Source organism: Artibeus jamaicensis, unplaced genomic scaffold (genome assembly GCF_021234435.1).
Source record: "Artibeus jamaicensis isolate MK-2021 breed Jamaican fruit bat unplaced genomic scaffold, CSHL_Jam_final contig_2170, whole genome shotgun sequence".
NCBI lineage: Eukaryota > Metazoa > Chordata > Mammalia > Chiroptera > Phyllostomidae > Artibeus > Artibeus jamaicensis.
This window is the reverse complement of record NW_026521445.1, coordinates 2,665,001-2,681,093: the sequence shown is the minus strand read 5'-3', so window position 1 is coordinate 2,681,093 and position 16,093 is coordinate 2,665,001. Positions and strand designations below refer to the sequence as shown.

The 16,093-nt window shown below is 42.4% G+C and overlaps 1 protein-coding gene across 6 annotated transcripts in view; it reads left to right on the top strand.

The window, feature by feature from the left end:
• The window catches only part of PROX1 (prospero homeobox 1), a 50,830-nt gene that overhangs the window by 1,490 nt on the left and 33,247 nt on the right, over positions 1–16,093 (top strand). For 4 of the 6 annotated variants that reach the window (XM_053658697.1, XM_053658673.1, XM_053658682.1 and 1 more), the window contains exons 2-3: positions 6,446–8,239; positions 15,011–15,116. In XM_053658697.1, coding sequence (XP_053514672.1) covers positions 6,513–8,239; positions 15,011–15,116 — 1,833 coding nt within the window. In that variant the 5' untranslated portion in view covers positions 6,446–6,512. Of the gene's footprint in view, positions 1–24; positions 830–2,357; positions 2,457–6,445; positions 8,240–15,010; positions 15,117–16,093 lie in introns of those variants that run through there. The other 2 variants (XM_053658687.1, XM_053658688.1) reach the window with 2 other exon arrangements.

The following is a 16,093-nucleotide window of genomic DNA, read 5'->3' as shown; positions in this document are numbered from 1 at the left end:
TGCTCTCTCTCTGCTCTCTCTTGCTCTCTCTTGCTCTCTCTCTCTCTCTCTCCTCCCACCTATACCCTCCCTTACAAAAAAAAAAAAAAGCATTTCCTTTCCTAAACTAGGTAGGCAGAGGTCTGTTAGCAGAATACGCATGTGCAGGGCCTGACAGGTGTGTTGTGTCAAGAAAGACAGGTGCAAATTTCCTCTGTGTCTGTGTGTGTCTGTATCGTTCCAGACCACAATACGTGCCCTGGGGTTGTAGAGATTTATGAATTTATGGTTGCCCTGGTTAATAGGATTGTCCCGGCTAATGGGAGTGGGCTGTTGTTATGTTTTGAGCCCTGCCATGTGAGTTCTTTGGTGGAGGGCAGGGGACAAGTTGTTATGTGTTTGTTTATTTTTCTTAAGGATGTTGGCAGGCTGCTGCTAAGGCTGTGCCTCAGGCTCCTGTCTGCCAGGCGGCTGCAAGTACCCCCACTTCAGGCAGCAGGTGGAGGGAGATTGACTTTCCCTTTGCTTCCGTTCAGTTTATGTCTATCTCCCAGGTCTGGGGAGTGGGGGGGGGGGTTGCCTTTTGTGTGTGTGTATTTTGGACAGTCGTGGGTGGTGTGTGTAACTGCCAAGAATACCAAAGTCAGTTTGAAAGTGTTACTGTTCATAAAGCTTATCTTTTTAGCGTGCTTTCTGTCTGCCCAGAAAGAATAGGTATGAGCAATAAGCTCTTTCAAGTCATATGTTAAATATTCGCATAAAGTAGAATGAGCCTGTCATTGTACCAGACATGTGCCAGATGTTCCAGTTATTACTTTGATGGGGAAAGAAAATCTCAAGTACGTGAGAGGTAACTGTGCTTTTCTATTTGATGCAAGATGCGGGCAGTCAGTTCTCTGAGGAGTTTCTTGCAAGAACTTCTGAGCATTTTCAAAATGAAATGGGCTGTGTGTGGCGAGGAAGCAAAAGGGGAATACTCAGGTTGAAATGTCCAAACAGCGAAACTTGCCTGTGTTTATAGAATGGTAAATTAGATGGTGGTAAGGACTGGGGCTTAATGTATGAGGGAAGATGTTGAAAATTCAGCGTAAGCACTGTATCTGGATTCTTATCACTTGATCTTGTAAATTTCATGTTACACAGGCTACTTCTTGAGTTGCCTAGAATTAGGTTGGGCGGTGAATGGTGATTGTTGGTTTTGTTGCTTGGGTGACTGTCATTGTTTCATGAAAAATAAGAAAATATGTGTTATTTATTCTTTAGTCGTAAACATCAAACTTTCCCTCCAACACTTTCCTTGGGTGCTTTTGAAGTTCTTTTATAATTAAAATGTCATCAATGGATGTGTTCTTTTGCTGATTTTTAATAAGGGTTCTCTGCACTGGCACTTATATTTTTATGTATTTGACATTTTTATGTATCCATTATGCAGAATTCTATTTAGTGTAATCACCACCTTGTGGGAAAAAAAGGCTCGCATATATAACGTGCATCTTTGTTCCCACTTTATCCATTCCCTCGCATCGGTCCTCCACAAGTGGCAGTTGCAATTTTAAAACATCATCTAGCTGCCAGGCTTGCTATTTATTTGTTCAAAATGCAAATAGGCCCGCTTCCCCTTAATCTCTGGTATCATGTCAGGAATCGTCTTGCATGTGCAATTGGCAATATAAGAAATGCTTTAGGTTCAGGATTCACAAAAGAAATGATAAAACGTTACTGATTTCATGATAGGAAGGTGGATTGTGTGTGATATGTTATTATGGGATTCTAATTGAGTGCCTATGTGCATGGGAAAGGATATGTACATGAGGAATTTCCCAAACCTTGTTGCCTAGTGTCTTTGGAAGCTTCGGGGGACATTTAGACTATGTGAAATTTTGAGAAACAGGAAAAAAAATGTGTTTTTTTTCCTTGAGATTATTTCTCACTATGATTTGCTAATTTGGTGAATTCTGACTTTTTAAATAAGTAGAAATGGGTAATGAGGCATGCATCAGAAAATGTGCTGTGTTTATTTTGCTGGTGAAAAATGTATGACCTTTTTGATAGGATGGAGAGTTTTTTAATGAAATGGCGATGATCTGAGAAGTCTATTATGATAGTAAATTTTGACATCCAGTGTAAGATTTTGACAATACAATCTTAGTTAATTTAAATATGAACCCAATGTCCAGTGAATTCTTCAAAATAAACATCAAAGGTTTTCTCACCCTGATAGGAGGCAGAAACACTTCCGAAGGAAAAGTTGCTAATTGGCAGAAATGAACTCTTGAATACAGTGAAGGGGACAGCTTAGTGGTTTGAGTGGGTGGGTGAGGGGCAGTTATCTCAATCAAATCATGGAATTTTTTTCCCCTTAAATTACTGATTTCCAGATTGGTTGATTAATGATGTTGCATTGGAAATTTCATAACCAGCTTGATCTGAGCAGATGAGAGGCTTACTCAAAGGCTGTTTTCTAAAAGAAGTAAAGGGTAAGCTTGAGCAATTTCTTCCAATAATTTTATCAACAAAGACAGATAATCTCAATAATCCAACCAGGAAACTGTGCCAGCCTTACACTTCCTCTGTCTCATAAAAGGTTTGTCTGAACTATCTGGATAATTACCGTAATGAAACACTTCTTTGTCCAGAATCTGGACTCCACAGAGATGCATAAAAGTTGCGCTGCCCTCCCCCAGATAAGTTCTTTAGTAAAGTGAGAGCCCTCGACCGCCTTCTGCTTCACACTGGAGTGTGCCTTCAAAAGTCTCCACTGAAAATTCTTTTCTGCTAACACGAAGTCGTCAGCTTCCTTAGGATTCGGTGAAATAGAAGGTCAGATAATTCCAATTTTAATTAAGCATCTTTTGCAGTAGTTAAAATCTGACATGATTATACCTGGATGTTTGTTCTTATATTTTTGCGGGGAGGAGTCTACTCTGCTGAGATATCCCTCGAGTAGGAATTATTAGAACGTTTGTGTCGTTAGATGCCACATGGTGCAAGAAAAATATTTCATGGTGACATTATTCTCTACAGATTTTCACATTAAGGGAAGAGGAGTTTACAAGGGTAGAATATGCATATTTGATCAATAACACATTTGGATTGAAATTCAACATCAGTATTTTTCTGCATACTTGCTGATAATTGATGTTCATCCCGTTGATTAAGAGGTTTCGTGTTGCTTGGTTAAACTCAAAATTATTGTTAAAATGAAAAGACAAGAGGACAGGAATGCTGGGGAAAGAGTAGGCAGTGGGAAGAGAGAAGACCAAACATGAGATAGATTGGCTCCATCAAGGAGCCCGTGGGCACAAGTCTACAGGAGCCGAGCAGGGCTGTCCAGGACCTGGCGTCCGGGACATCACTCCTTCATGGGGTCGCGCCAACTCCACGGCACCGAACACACAGAGAAATCAATAATGATTGTAGCTGAAACATGCTGGCTTAGTACACATGTTGAGAAATAAAGGAGTTTGAAAAACCCTAATGCACAGGATAGTATCAGTTGTGAAGTCATGGCATAGCCTTCTCTGAATTCTGAATTGAGAAGTCACAGTAGGGCCTGAGACTGTTTTCAAGCTATTCAATTTGCATTATACTCATTTAACAGTGTGTTTTCTTCTGTGGTAAGTGTATTTACACATATATCTTGTTTATGAAACATTATGCTAATATACTGGAAACCAGTTATAATTACTTGATCTTGTCTGGAGTCTCCCTGGGTTATAAGCCCAATGTGCACTAATACTTTTATTTCTGAAGTTTAGGTCTAAGCTATATGGAGAGATATATTTCTTCACGCCTATTAATATAATGCCTTGTCGCGCTGGATTATATAATTTTCCCCATTTGTTTCATCCTATTTATTATGTCTCAGCTGGACATCTTACAACAAGACCTAAAAGTAATTCAATTCGCTTAGCCCACAACAGAAACTGGTCATTATTTAATCTAAAAACGCTGACTGGTTGAAAGAGAATTGCAGAAACCAGAGTGGTTTGGTGACTCTGGAGGAAGTTACAGGAGATTGTGTTTTTGAAAAGACCCAACAAGCCCTGAAAGGGGAGAGGAGCGTTTCTCTCCACCTTAGGAAGAGCACCACCCTCCTCTTGGCCCCCGGCATGAAGCAAGGGATGCAGCTGTTGGTACCTAGGCCAGGGGAGAGGAAGTGCAGTTGACGCAGAGGTAGATGGCAGTCGCGAAGGAAGGATTCCTGGGGATGACCTTGTGCGTGTGTCTTGCACAGCCTGTCGTGGCTGAGATCCTCTGTGGCAGAGGTGCTCTTCCCAGGGTGAGGGTGGGGAGGAGGAACCTCCAGTTTGGGCGTGAGGGTGAACAGAGGGAGAAAAACACTGCAGAAACTTTGCTGAGTGTTTTCATTGGAGAGCCGTGTGATCTTCAGGTGACATTAAAGGGAAAAAGATTGGTACACAAACAGAACAAGTAAACATTTAAAATAACGGCAGTGAACTCTGTTTTGGGAAAGCTGATATGTGTGCGAAAAAAAGACTCTCCCTTGATATGTAAGTCTTTCTGAGCTTTGAAATAATTCCTCTTTTTACTTGTGTGTCTCAGGCCTTCCTTTTTTTCCCCTCTCACCTGACAGCTATACCTGATTTATCAGATCTAATATGTTAGTGAACGGTTTGTCATTGCAGTTTTGGATTCCTGAAACCAATTTTATTATTCACGTGTGAGGGATCGCGATTTTTCCAAACTCGATTCGGAACCCAATATTGAAGTTATGAAGCTCTGTTCCCATTTTACCTTCAGGACATTTTGTCCTGAGGCGTGTAAAAAGTACTTTATTCTCTAGCGTACAAAAAATATATTTAAAGAGGCCTCATCCTGCTTTCGTGATCCTCTAAACCAGGCTCTCGTAAAATGTATCTTCCTACAGAAGGCAGGAGCAAGGACTGCATGATGAAATCTTTCTCACTTAAAAGAATATATATATACACGCTGCCATCTAAGCACTGAGCATTTCCTTGATTTTTCCAGGTTATTTCATGCTGAAATTATGCTTGTTTGCATGGATAGTCATTCTTTAAAACTAGCCACAGATGCAGTCCTAGGGAGCACGTAGATGTTTTTACAGGTGAACCGAAAGGGATGGGAGCTGTTCCAGGCGCTCTGCACGCTGCCTTTGGCAACACACACTGTTATTGTGAAGATGTGCTCCGTTAAGCAAACGTGAAGTTTAATATTAGATAAACCCCGGGTGCAAGAAATATTCTCATTTTCTTCCCAAGATGTTAATTGTGAGCAAAAAAAAAAAAAAAGATGTGACATCTTATGTTTAATGCCAAATTTGGGGTTAGCAACACCACTTAATAACTCACACAATATGTCAAGGGCTTTGTATAAAACGCAAGGAAGGGTGATCGCTTTTTATATTGTGTTTCTAAGAAACAGTGGAAGTTCATGGGCAGAGAAGGTACTTCCTTTGTGTGTTGGAGTGGTGTTATTTTCTTTCTTCTTTCCACATCTTTTTTTCTCTGTTTTTCTGTTTGTTCCTTAAATCTAGCATATGAAATAAGATTCACAAGTGGCATGTGTTAGGGAGCTTCTTGAAGCACGTGCAGTATTATTTTGGCAAGTTTTTCACAGAAGAAAACTAGTCCTGAAGGTGTATTTATTCTTGTCTAACTCAATTTATTAATTTCTAAAATGTAACAATACTGTTCTTTTGCAGAGAGTTCAACTTCACGATCATTTTGTGTCCTCAGAAAGACATCATAAAAATTTACAAATATTCTCATACTTACATGAAAAAACCTAACAGATACCATCTTCAAAAGTGATTTTATAATACAAATGCATATCTATATTAAATAAGCAGTATTTGCAACATGAGTATTTTTGCATTTATTTCAATGTTAAGCTGACCATTTCTGCGAGAAAGATGCTGATGGGATTTCACATATGACAAAAGTATTTTAAATTTCAGTAATAAAAGTTGTGTGTTTTAAATATTTGCATTTATTTTAGAGTCATTTCCCTTTCATAGCCTTGAAACCACAATTCTAATGCAGAAATGGAATTTTGCATCCAAATTTCACACAGCCTGAAAATGTAACCTTATTTCTTAAGTATAGCCCACTTTCATCTTTCATAATGTCCATCTCAATGCCCAAAATTTAATCAATTGGTTGTCAGAGGCTGTGTACTTATAATCTACCATTTCTTCTGAAGATAAACAGTATCATTTTAGGCATTTGTGAAAGAGAATCATATTACTGGTGCTTAAGCAGTTTTTGCTTTTTTTTTTTTAATCTTAATCCATCTTAAACCAGTGGAGCAGAAATATTTAAAAATGTTTCATTTCGAGCGGAGTGCATAATAAATTGCAATAATTGTAATGTGCCATAAATCCCAGAGCCTATGCATTTTGCATTTGATTCAGGATTGAGGTCAGGAAATTTGGAGAAATTTAAAGAAAATGATTCATCAGTCCTTTTGTTCTGTTGGCCAGGGTCCCGGGATTCTTGAGCTGTGCCCAGCTGACGAGCTTTTGAAGATGGCACAATAACTGTCCAGTGATGCCTGACCATGACAGCACAGCCCTCTTAAGCCGGCAAACCAAGAGGAGAAGAGTTGACATTGGAGTGAAAAGGACGGTAGGGACAGCATCTGCATTTTTTGCTAAGGCAAGAGCAACGTTGTTTAGTACCATGAATCCCCAAGGCTCCGAGCAGGATGTTGAGTACTCGGTGGTGCAGCATGCAGATGGGGAAAAGTCAAATGTACTCCGCAAGCTGCTGAAGAGGGCGAACTCGTATGAAGATGCCATGATGCCTTTTCCAGGAGCAACCATCATTTCCCAGCTGTTGAAAAATAACATGAACAAAAACGGTGGCACGGAGCCCAGTTTCCAAGCCAGCGGTCTCTCTAGTACAGGCTCCGAAGTACATCAGGAGGATATATGCAGCAACTCTTCAAGAGACAGCCCCCCAGAGTGTCTTTCCCCTTTTGGCAGGCCTACTATGAGCCAGTTTGATATGGATCGCTTATGTGATGAGCACCTGAGAGCAAAGCGCGCCCGGGTTGAGAATATAATTCGGGGTATGAGCCATTCCCCCAGTGTGGCGTTAAGGGGCAATGAAAATGAAAGAGAGATGGCCCCGCAGTCTGTGAGTCCCCGAGAAAGTTACAGAGAAAACAAACGCAAGCAAAAGCTGCCCCAGCAGCAGCAACAGAGTTTCCAGCAGCTGGTTTCAGCCCGAAAAGAACAGAAGCGAGAGGAGCGCCGACAGCTGAAACAGCAGCTGGAGGACATGCAGAAACAGCTGCGCCAGCTGCAGGAAAAGTTCTACCAAATCTATGACAGCACTGATTCTGAAAATGATGAAGATGGTAACCTGTCTGAAGACAGCATGCGCTCGGAGATTCTGGAGGCCAGGGCCCAGGACTCTGTAGGGAGGTCAGATAATGAGATGTGCGAGCTAGACCCGGGGCAGTTCATCGACCGAGCCCGAGCCCTGATCAGGGAGCAGGAGATGGCTGAGAACAAGCCCAAGCGAGAAGGCAGCAACAAAGAGAGAGACCACGGGCCAAACTCCTTACAGCCAGAAGGCAAACATTTGGCCGAGACCTTGAAACAGGAACTGAACTCTGCCATGTCGCAGGTCGTGGACACTGTGGTCAAAGTCTTTTCGGCCAAACCCTCCCGCCAGGTTCCTCAGGTCTTCCCCCCTCTCCAGATCCCCCAGGCCAGATTCGCAGTCAATGGGGAAAACCACAATTTCCACACCGCCAACCAGCGCCTGCAGTGCTTTGGCGACGTCATCATTCCGAACCCCCTGGACACCTTCGGCAATGTGCAGATGCCCAGTTCCACAGACCAGACAGAAGCACTGCCCCTGGTTGTCCGCAAAAACTCATCCGACCAGTCTGCCGCCGGCGGCCCCCCTGGCGGCCACCACCAGCCCCTGCACCAGTCACCTCTCTCTGCCACTGCGGGCTTCACCACGTCCACCTTCCGCCACCCCTTCCCCCTTCCCTTGATGGCCTACCCATTTCAGAGTCCATTAGGTGCTCCCTCTGGCTCCTTCTCGGGGAAAGACAGAGCGTCTCCTGAATCCTTAGACTTAACCAGGGAGACCACGAGTCTGAGGACCAAGATGTCGTCCCACCACCTGAGCCACCACCCTTGTTCACCAGCACACCCACCCAGCACCGCGGAAGGGCTCTCCTTGTCGCTCATCAAGTCCGAGTGCGGCGATCTTCAAGACATGTCCGAAATCTCACCTTACTCGGGAAGTGCAATATCCTTTTTCTTCCCCCTGCTCAAGGGAAACCAAACAAAATGGGCTTCCCAGAGGGTCAGGTTTACACGTGTGTGTAGAGTAAGGTAGATTAGTATCTTCTTAAGAATGCAGTGTTTCCTATTATTCAAAGTAATAAGCTCTTATCAACATGTCTGTGGCACTTCTGTTGACCCAAAACCTTCCCACTAAACCAACATCTTTGCAACTTTCAAAAGATGTGAATCACCCCAAAGAGCTGGCATTTCATAGGTGCCTTTTCAGCAGGGTTCTTCCTGCTGTCCGTCCTGTATTATCTTCCTACCCCCATTTTTTTCAAGCGTAGAATCAGAGATGGAAAGAACATCTCATCGTGATATTGAATTCTATCAGATGTATATACATTTTAAGAAGTGGTAAGTTTTATAATGGAGAGAAGAGAAAAGTGTGCTTCAGATCCCTGAGGTGCCCTGAGAATTCTCCCACCAAGTCGTGTTCAGGCCCCTGGGCTCTGCAGAGAAGGCCCGGTTCACTCTCAGGAAGAGTTGTGTTCTGGTGGGAGGGACGTCAGTGTGGGAGGGCACTTGGATTCCCGCTTTAATCTCAAAGTGAGATGCTCTTTTTTTTTTTTAAAGGAAATACACAGGTACTGATTTATTCCGACGGCATCGGTCTCTCTCTCACTTGCCCAAGGTCTGTTCTTTGGTGCCGGCGCAGCTGTCTTCCATGCATGATTAACCTCTGTTCAGCCATACACAGAAATCTTTTGTCCTAACATACACAAAGCAAATTATTTTGGAAAGCGAGAGAGCACAATTAAATATAAAACTCAGCTGTATTCGACTTAAAATGGCTCTTTTTATGACTCCTTTATATTTTGAACCTGACTTTGATGTAGAGATGCCAGTTATATTTTTTATTAGACCTGTCTTGAACTCTGGCTATTATTTTTAACTGATGATTTCTTTTTTTTTTTCTCTCTGTAAATTGGTCCTTGCAGTAAATTCTTAAAAATCTTGTGGTCATTGGTGTTCTGGGGTAGTAGACTAGTAGCATTTGGGGGCAGGTAGTGTGGCATGTTCCTTTTATAATAAATTGCCAGATGGATATAAAATTTAGCAATTAAGTTGGCTGTTGCTAAATTGAGGGTTTTAAGCAATCGTCTGGATGACTAGAAATTGGCATTTTAGTGTCTAAACCCACTCCAGAGGCCGCCATGTTGGTGTGAAGGCTCAGCTCTGGTGGAAATGTGCTCTCCTAGGTGGTGAAGGTCATCCTCCCAGCCAAATCTTAGGGTCCTGGTAAAGGTTGCTGGTACACATTTACCTTACCTTGACCTTACACGATTCGCTTGGGCAGTTAAACAGGTCTCTTTCTATGGCGTGAGAGAAAGCAGGAGCAAGATGTCGAGGACCTAGCTATAAAATTGGAAACTGAGGTTTGGGTTGGCTTCGGACGTAACTCCTGTCTTTCAAAGACCTAAGAGTTAAGTCACCTGTCATAAATCAAAACTGCGCCAAGTACCGTGCCTTCCGTACCCATTCTGAGCAGGCAGTAAACGTCGGTCAGAATGACCGGAATAAAGCTGTTGGTGATGAGAAAGGCCAAGTAGAAGACGCAATAGCTTGAATGTTTTTTACCCTTTGCAAGAAGAGCATCTTCTGACACTCACAGCTGACACTTGTTCAAAGCTAGACCCCAAATCTCAGGGATCTTTGACTTCATTTTGAAGCCAAGAGCAGTGATGGCAGGTGTTCTCTTTCTGTCTGTCTGTCTGTCTCTCTCTCTCTCACACACACACACGAGAAAAGGACATGCCTATTTGGTGAATGTTTGAAGCCAAGTTTCAAAGTCTTCGAAGTCCACGTTAAAGTCTTTAACTCAGCATGCCAATTCCTGTTTCTGTGGTAGCCTGTTGATTATAATTGCCTGTCTAGGTGTGTGCGTGTTGAAGTAAGTTGGGTCATCTAGGATAAAAGTTGCTTTGATTGTTTTAAGTGTTGGCAATGCTCATTGTCTCACCCTGTCTAAATCCCCTGAGGAATTTTAAGGATTTGAATTGACAGCAGGTCCTTTTATGGCTACGCACATCAGAGGCTTTAAAGAGAGTGTAGTTGCTTCTCCTTGAGATGAGTAACTTCTCTCTCCTCCCGACATAAGATTCTACTAAACACTGGTCCTTTGGAAGCACCTGTGTTCCTAGAAAATGTTAGTTGCTTGTACCTGGAGATGTTTCTTTCATGGAGCTAAATAACCCGGGCTTCTTGCTGCCATTGATGATTACATTTTCCACCTTCTAGACTCCTTTCCTCTGTTTCTCTTTTCCCTCTACCACATCACACTTTTAATCATTTATCTCACTGATGTATTATTTCCTAGGAGGAAGATAGGCAAGCAACACTTTCTATAGTCCCGCATAATTCTGAAGCCGGTGAGGGCGGATCTGAGTGTTTGTGGGGAAAATGGTTGCCTCTCCATCCTTGTACGGCCCTGAGTTCTTCCCTGGACTTACCCGATGGTGTGCAGGGAAAATCCTCAAGCACTTAGGATTTCTTTAGAGTTTAAAGAAATCGGGGAATCACAGTGAGTGGTGTCTTACTTGAGTTTTAGGTATATAAGCCCATATGTGAACCTGCTGTACCATTACTCCTAGAAAGGATCAGTAGAAAAGAGATGAAATGGTACCACGATAATCGTCGTTATTATGTTCTTATTTTTAGTTCATGGCTTTCCAAGTTGTAATGAATAATTTACTTCTGAAGGAACAATTCTTTCCCACTCCAAAGGACAGCATCTGCTTCTCTGAACAAAGTAGCCAAGGCAAGAACTACTGAGAACACCAGCTTATCCCATACACCTGTTTAGGTTCAGCACCTTGAGCGTCTATGTTCCATGTAATAAAACACACCTCCTAGGTTTCCCACTAACGGAAAGGAAATGGTGAGTGTGTGCACGGCAAACAGAATGTCAGTGCACCTGCTCATGTCTTGGATATAAAAAGTGTGTTCAGTATCTTTGCAAATGAATCTATTTAATCAAATATTAAGTTGTATTCAAATCCCAGAAGAAACAGCCAGCCAATTGTTTTTCTTCGTGATGTTCCTTGTCACTGGTCCTCTTTGCATCTCAAGAAAAATAGCCTTGTTTAGGCCTCACGCATTTGCATGCGCCCAATTAAAGCACAAGGCCAGGATTATAAGCCGTTAAGAAGTGCAGGTGACGAAACAGCTTCCTCTCTGTGGCGGCCAGCTTCCCTCCCTGGGCTTTTAGGGAGAAGGTTAACAATACCTGAAGAACTTAAGAAAGGAACCTAGTAATTTGAAACTAAAACCCACTGGAAAACGTGGGTTAAAAATGAATTTCTAAAATGCAAAATAATCCATAGAAGTTGATCATTCACATTTTTAAGAAGCCTTGTGGGTTCATATTAGTTATAGTAGGTCTAGAGAGACATGTATATTAAAGACTGAGGGACCTCTGGGTTCCTACCCTTATGAAGTAAATCAAAAAATATTCATCCCCCAGGTTATGTTGAACTTCTTAGCAGAGCAGCAATTACTTCCTCTGTCATTTTCATGCAAGGAGACAATTTAGATCCCTTCTCCCCGTTTAAGGTTTCCCAGGGGGCAAGCCTCTGAGAAACATACCAAATCAGAGCAAAAAGGAGGAAAAGCGACAATTCTTTGGGTCTCCAAGTGGCTTAGAAAGTGTAAGTCAGCCGTCCCCATGCTCTTGGTTGGAAATGCAGCTCGTAAAATCTCTAGCCACAATTCAGAGCTCAACTGGGAAAAGAGACTTTTCTTCCTCCTGCCTTCACAGCCGATTATTCTCCCATTTGCCTTTTTGCTGCCTCTGCTGCTCCTCCCGCTGCTGCGTGTAAGGTGAGGTTACATTGTGCTTGGTAAACAGACGACACGCAGATTCTCGGGTTGTTTGAACACCGCTTTAGGTTCAGCTGTAGCCCTCTACTTCTCTGATCTTTTATATTCCCGAGCAGATGTCTTTCATTAATTTATGGATTTATCATCTTTTCTTTTTCCCCCCTTTTTTCTTTTTTCTTTTTTTACACCTGGCAGCTGTCTCAAGTTTCAGCAGTTATTGTCTATTTTGCATCACACATAGAATTGAATGTCATCTGTCTTCACAAAGCTATGGCTAAGAGAATTGAGGCGAAGCCACATGAGCTGCCTGGACAGATCTTGTTTGCGTTCCATCCCCCCTCCCCCCACCCCCCCTTTACCTCCTTAATATTTATTTGTGCTCATTTTCTTTCCTGGCCTTGAATGGGGCTTAGCTCGTGTTCAGTACAGCTGTATGTTTACTGAATCTATTCCATCATGAGTCATTGTGCGTGTGTAAGTATCCTGGAAACAGCTAGTGCTTTCTTGGAAGAACAGTTGCTTTTCAGCACAAGCACTTAAAAGGGAAATTAACCAATTGGTCAGTTCAGATTTATTTTGAGGAGGCAAAAAAAGGATTATCAAACTGTTGGCTTTTAAATGTTTCATTAGCTATTTTTAATAGTTTATTAGAAACATATATTTTATGGGAATTTTATCTCAATTACACGATGAGCGGGAGAGAAAGATTTAGCCTGTGTTCCATTTCAACTGATCGATTCCAAGTATTACCAACAGGAAACGTTTCAGAGCAAAAACAGACTTGAGAAATCAAATCAGAAGGATTTTTGATGAAATAAAAAGCCGCTGCATCCCCAACAAAATAAGATGGATAGTTTGCCTTGTCTTTTCAGTAAAAAAGAACTAAACTGTCTTAGCAAAACGTAAATATATGGGAAGCTTCAGGAAGTGTCAGTGGCTCTTTTAATTGTCTGAGAACCACAGCGAAAGAATTCCTTTTGTATGAGACCAAATGTTAAAAGATTTAGGAGTTTTTCCTACTGATAGTTAAACGTTCCAGGTTGTTTTCATGTAGCCGTCTGGGAAAAAAAAAAAAAGATTAGAACCCAGATCTGAGAATGTTTGTGGAAGTTTGGACATACCTAAAACTCTTACCACGAGGCAATAGGAGACAGCTTGCAACTATTATTTCACTTACCCATTTGGACAGATGGTCCTGAAGGGTGCTGTGTTCCTTTAGTCTTCTCTATCTGTCTAATGGAGGTTACTGGAGGGCCTTTCAGCTCTTCCCTTGGCACAAAAAGTATGTCAGTCATAAATTATCGTCTTTGTAATCATTAAGGATCTCAAACAAAAACACAAGTTCAGTTAAGCTGCTTTGGTTTGCAGATATAAAATCAAAATTTCTTGCTCCAGCGTTTATTTTCGCTGGAGGAAAAAAATTTTAAAAGCCCAGTACTTAACTCTTTTTTTTTTTTTTTACACACCAAGGTGATCATTCACAAATTTGCATGATATTAAAGGGAATGCTAATCATCTTCTCAGCAGAATATTTGGTTAAACACCCTGTTAGAAGCCGTCAAGAGCTTATCAATATTAATTTGATGGTGCCTCTGTAGTAACTTCCTGGTTTCCCTCGGTTCTTAAAGATGGTTCGCTCTGTGCTTGATGGAATCATTTGGAAACCTCTCTCTTTCCTAAGTATCTGCGTTTATCTGACCTTTTTTTCATACAGCGTGAAATTTTTGTCGGGTAGTGAAGTACGCATGTGCACACGCACATTTTTCTTTTTCTTTACCTTATTTTTTTCCCTAATTTTTCCCAGACTCTCTTTTAAGAGAAAATCCTTAGAGAAGCTTCTAGGAAGGACCCTTAATTGACCTTGTGGGGGACCACATTGATTTTCTCCACGTGCATCTTCATTTCTGATAAATTATAAAGCCATTAATTTGCTGAGGAAATGGCAGGGCCAGGCTGCGGCACAGATGTGACCAGAGCCATCCCAGCTCCGAGTCTGCCGAGGAGTGCCAAGAATCTGGGGGGGAATCAGGAAGCCTGGATTGTCATGGTTAGCCTCACATTCTCTCGGGAACTGGTTTAGTTGCTGCTGTTTACAGATCTAAAAGGTAATGATGTTTCCAGATAAATAGGCCTTCTTATTTGGGGTAAGTGGCCATTTATTGATCTGCTAACCCACAGTTATTGATTTGTTCACCCCAACCACCGCGCTGCTCTCCACGCGGTTAACTACGAATCCAGGAAAGGCAAATTGTGCTTGGTTTTGGATCTTTGCTTTGACAAAAGCGACATCCCTGCCCCAAGACTGCCCCTCCCCAAATTTAGCTGTTATTTAAAGGGAAACAATTAAAAGGATGTACTAAGAAGATAGGAAGAAAGTGAGTCAAGACGCTCCATTTACATTAGCACTAACAGGTAAAATGCGGGGCTTGCCTGACAGTTTTCAAAATAATGCATTTGGTGTTTTCATGTACATTAGTATAATAATTTGATGTAAGCTGCAGAGCGTGGGGAGAAAAATAAACAGAACTGTAATTGTGAAGAGGAAAAATCTGTCATGATAAGAGTTGGGTAGCATATATTGGGTGCATTTGTCTCCTTAGCAACAAGTGAATGTATAGATAGCGTAAGGACCTCAGATGGGGCGGGGGGGGGGCTGCTTCGCCATCCTCTCCACAAAGTAGTCAAGATTCAGCAACTAAATTTTGCACCCTCACCGCGGCACCTGACAAGTTTCTGCCCGGCAGTGGGCATTTCAAGCAAGCGGTAGCAGGTCAGGGATGCATTCTGTGGGCCGTGCCACTTACCTTCCCGAATTCCCACAGCTGCTTGGTGGGCCTCCGGACCCCCGGTGGAGGGGAGGCGGTTGGTTCTGTGTCTAAAGCTATGTTGTCCTTAACCAATTGCATCCTACATGCAGGAAGGATTGTCGCCCAATCACTTGAAAAAAGCAAAGCTCATGTTCTTTTATACTCGTTATCCCAGCTCCAATATGCTGAAGACCTATTTCTCCGATGTAAAGGTAGGGACGTTTTGTATTATTAATTTATTTCTCAGTTTCTGTGCATGTCATCGTGACTTGAACTCTTGGGAGTTCAAATGGAGATGGGGGGGTCAGTTCGTTTGGTACACCTGTGTTGTGTTGATTGCATGCAGTTGTCCCTCTGGTGAAAGCTGGGCCAAGCAAAGCCGCCCCCTGCGTATTAAGACCACAGGACTGGTATTAATAAGTCACATGGTTTCCATGGTAGTCGGGGAAACTTAGCCTCTTCCTTTCTATGTCTTAGTAACTTCTTGGAAGAAGTTTCAGCTGGTACTGAATGGATGTGCTTCCGAGGGTGGTTTTTTCCCCCCTCCTCTCAGCAACAGTCAACTGTTTTCTGTTTTTATTTCTGTTACTTTCCCCATATTTGTGCTCCTCAAAGCAAACTCTAGCACCTCTCTACCCCCCTGCCGAAAGGCAGCGTACATTGAAATTCTCTATGCAGTAGCTGCTTAAAAACAAAAGTGATGATTGTCTCTTATTTACAACTTAATTTGTTGTTGATGTAGAGTACACTGAGCATAAGGAGAATGAATAAAGTGACAGATTCAGGACACATTATTCAAATGAGGATATGAAAGCTGCCGGCCCTACAGCTGCAGCCTCCCTCATTCTACAGAATGTGGGGACCTCCTGGTTCTGTGCGCGGCCTCTGCGTGCGCCTGAGTGTGGGTCTGAAGTAATTGTCTGCCTCAACTTGATGTTGTGTTAATCATCTGTAACTTTTTAAAACATAGATTAGATTTTGATGATGATAATGACACGCATGGTATCATTATCCAAGGATCTTGCTAAACATTACATTAGCTGAGATTAGTTTACTAGGGGTGGGTGCTTTCTCGCCCCCCCTCCCCTCCCCACCCCCATATGTGCGAGTTCTTATTTCTGTCATGGAGCAGCCCAAACGCGCTCGTTTCTCTGCACGCCCCTCTACGCGTCGTGTTTGGTGCCCACTG